This window comes from Echinops telfairi, unplaced genomic scaffold, assembly GCF_000313985.2.
Source record: "Echinops telfairi isolate 266 unplaced genomic scaffold, ASM31398v2 ScPeMD7_11;HRSCAF=52, whole genome shotgun sequence".
Taxonomy (NCBI): Eukaryota; Metazoa; Chordata; class Mammalia; order Afrosoricida; family Tenrecidae; genus Echinops; species Echinops telfairi.
In genome coordinates, this window is record NW_022103908.1 from 224,770 (window position 1) to 228,393 (window position 3,624).

The 3,624-nt window shown below is 45.4% G+C and overlaps 1 protein-coding gene across 1 annotated transcript in view; it reads right to left on the reverse strand.

The window, feature by feature from the left end:
- The window catches only part of NEK5 (NIMA related kinase 5), a 75,146-nt gene extending 72,721 nt beyond the window's left edge, over positions 1-2,425 (reverse strand). Inside the window, exon 1 of the mRNA XM_045287076.1 lies at positions 2,213-2,425. Coding sequence (XP_045143011.1) covers positions 2,213-2,329 — 117 coding nt within the window. The 5' untranslated portion in view covers positions 2,330-2,425. The remainder of the gene's footprint in view (positions 1-2,212) is intronic.
- Between the last annotated feature and the right edge of the window lie 1,199 nt (positions 2,426-3,624).

A 3,624-nucleotide genomic window follows, 5' to 3' on the forward strand; every position in this document is an offset into this window, starting at 1 on the left:
CTCTTTCACAGGAGTCACCTAAGACCATCGGAAAACACTTATTTCCAATGGTCTTAGAAACTGAGACACTGCTCCTCCATCCGTCTCCAGATGGGTCCCCCCACATGCAGATACGCCCACCTACGAGTACCCGGTGTGAGGTCTATTACCCATGCCTCACCATGCTTCAAGACAAATTTCATTGATTTGTCATTAGAAATAAATATTTCACAACATATAGTTACATATTGTTTTTGTGATGAATCAATCACTATGCTTTAATTATGTTCCATTTGTAGCTATGAAAATACATCCTGCATGTCAGATAGTTACATTATGATTCATAACTAGCAAAATTACAGTTATGAAGTAGCAACAAAAATAATTTTATGGTTGGGGGTCACCACAACATGTATTAAAGTATTAAACTCTATTAAAGGGGTGTGGCATAAGGGATGTTGAGAACCACTGCTTTAGAAGGTATTTCGTCTCAGGTTTAAAGATGATCTTGGTTTACAGACTCCCCCCAACACACCCTCCTGAAGGAAACAGGGAAGACATGGGCGCTACAGCAAAGAAACACGATGGTGCCCAGCTATCAGAAGGGCAGTGCCTAGGGTCTTAGAGGCTTGTTTTCAAACAAGCAGCTATCTAATGTCAAAGCACACCAACATCTATGATCCAAGGATTGTACATAATATCAAATTTGAAAGAGGGAATGGTATCAGCTTAAATTGTGAAATTCTGGCTTGCAGAAGGTTATGGACGACAGTGGGAGCCCAAACTTCATTGGCAGGAATGGAATACCGTATATGCTCATGTATAAGCCGAGTTTTTCAGCACAGTTTTAGTGCCATTTTTGTGGTAAAATTAGGTGCTTCAGGTGATACTCAGGTGGGCATGTACTTGAGTATATACAGTAAGCGTCCACTGATTTCCCTCTGACCATAATTGAGGGTGGGAATAACCTGGCTATCAGACAAAGTACTGTAGAGGCAACTATAGTACATTAAAACGAAAAATCTGACTTGAATAGTTAAAACCTTGTCATTTTATCTCCCTTTGGATACACTTTAAGCTTGATTTTTATTTTTTAATATTTGGTTCTTAATATTTTTGGTGCTTGTTTTTCAAATTGGGGTTTATCTGTCGTCTTTTGTTACTGGTCTTGACTCTCTGTTATATATTTTTTCTCTTTTTCAGTATATGAAACCCAGGATGGGTGAACTGATTAACTAAATTAAGGATTTCTGTGGGGTACGGCGGGAGAGTCAGGTGGGGTAATGGGGAGCTTAGATGGAGGAGGACAAGAAGGAAGACAATGTTTTGAAACTCATGGTGGTAGCCATTGTACAACGCTGAACTATTGAATGGTATGATGTCTGGATTATGTCCTCATAAAATGGTTTTAAATATAGATAGATAAAATTATTATCTCCAGGCAAGAGTTTCAGGGATTCATGCAAATCTCATGCGTCCAGAGTGTCTCGCATCCACAAGAAGTTGAAATTCAGTTCTGCATGTTTCTCCTTTTGATTAGGATTCTACTATGGAATCTTGGGTCCGATGCCCGGTCCAGTTCTACAGATCTCCCGGCAAATGTGGCAGTGCTTCCTGGAGGCAATTAGCCTCACATTTCTTACCATCTGCAGGTTCCTGACACTCCCTCTGTTGCTCTAGGCACGCTCTCTGCCATCCGGTCTATTCTGAATCTGAGTGACCCTACAAGACAGGCTGGAGCTGCCCTCATGTGTTTCCAGGACTGTCCATCTTCACGAGAATCGAGCTTCATCTTTCTCCCTTAAAGTAGCAGGTGGTTTCGAATTGGGGACGTGGTAGTTAGCAGCCTAATGCATCACCCACCGCCTCCAGGGTTTCCTTTCCTGCAAGCAAATAGAGACCAAATGCACCTTGGATGGCCACGTGTAAGCTTTTAAGATGCCAGGCACTACACAGGGAGCCAGGAAGTAGCACAGAAACGCTGAACATGCTCTTGGGCCTGGATGACGAGGCTATTGCATGAAACGATGGCCCTACACCTCCAACCAAAGAACCAAATCCCATGAGTGTTTGGGTGAACGGCAGCAGGTTGAGCGAAAGCCTCCCTTTCGCCTTTTGTTATCTGTGTAAATGTGTCTGCCAGACAACTCTCACCAAGGCAACGTTTCACAAGTGCCTAACGTCCTAGCAGCCGCGGCAAAACGTAACCAGAAAGTGCACTTCGTAACTTTACCTTGGCAAAACTGATCTCTTTGATAACACAGGGCTGGTTATCTGCTTTCCCCTTGGCCAAGTACGCTTTCCCATAGGAACCTTCTCCGATGGCCTTGATCACATCATATTTGTCCATGGTCTCCTATGCCAAGGTTCCTGGAAATAAAGGAATGACATTTTCCCTCACACTTTTCAGAAAGACCCAACTGAGAACACTGATGACTCAAAACTGAAAGCTCTTAATTTTCCTAAGACATCCAACTTTGCCAAGACGGATTGAAGCCTTTTCTGGGCGGGGGCGGGGGAGGGAGAGGGGGGGAGCATCAGATAGACATCAAAGCGAGAGGAGACAGGCTTCTTAGTGAACTGAGGTCAGACTTGGCTGGTAACTGAGCTCAGATACATTCTGTTGTGATCTCAGGCACTAACCCCAAAGGCCTCCCTTTCCAGACTTCTAAAATAGAAATAACAATACATGTGTTATAAAAGGCTAATGTGAAAGATCATACACCCTCCTATCCAAGCCTGACATCGCTATAAAGCAGGCTGTCATTCTCCCTGTCTTATGACACTGGCTGGGTGGCACTGTTAAGGGGCTTGGGGTTTTAGGCTTGAACGGTTTTACAATCCAATCTTCCTCAGCGTGGTGGTACTGACCCCTAGTGCGATTTTGGAAACGTGTGGAGGAGGCCTGGTTGCCAGGTTTGGGCTGCTAAGGCTAGCTCAGTCGTGTGAAGCCACCAGCAGCTTCAGTGGACAGGGATGTGGTTTTCTACTGATTCACAGGACCAGAAGCCCACGGGGCAGCTGTACTGTCAATGGACCCCATGGCAGTAGTGAGTGAGTGAGAGGTTTACAATCTCAGAAACCCACAGGGGCAGTACAACTCCATCTTAAAAGGTCACTGTGGGTTGGAATGGATTCAATGGCTGTGAGTTTGTTTTGTTTTATCCTTCACAAAGGAACTCTGAGGGTGCAGTGGGTTAAGCGTTGAGCTGCAACAGTGGGATTGGCGGTTCAAACCCACCAGCCAGCTCTGTGGCAGAAAGATAAGGCTCTGTGTTTTCGGATTCACGGTCTCCAAAGGAGTTCTACTCGCAATGAGTAAAATGAACCTGACGGCAGTGGGTTTGTTTTGATTGGGGGCTTGCTTTGGGGGTTGGGCTCCATCCTTTAGAGATGGGAAGTCGGTGTGCTACAAATGGGAAAGTATTTCGCGGCTAACCTTGGAGATTGACGGCTGCCCAGAGGCACCTCAGAAGAAAAGCCTGGCGTTCTATTTCTGAAAAATCTGCCTGACAGGGGAGGAGGAGAGACTGGAGCACATCCTGGCCCACCAAGCCTTGAGGACGATGACCCCAAATAGAGCAGCCAATCCACAGAGGACCACATGGCCAGCCCTACTATAAGACATGATGCCCCTCACTGACC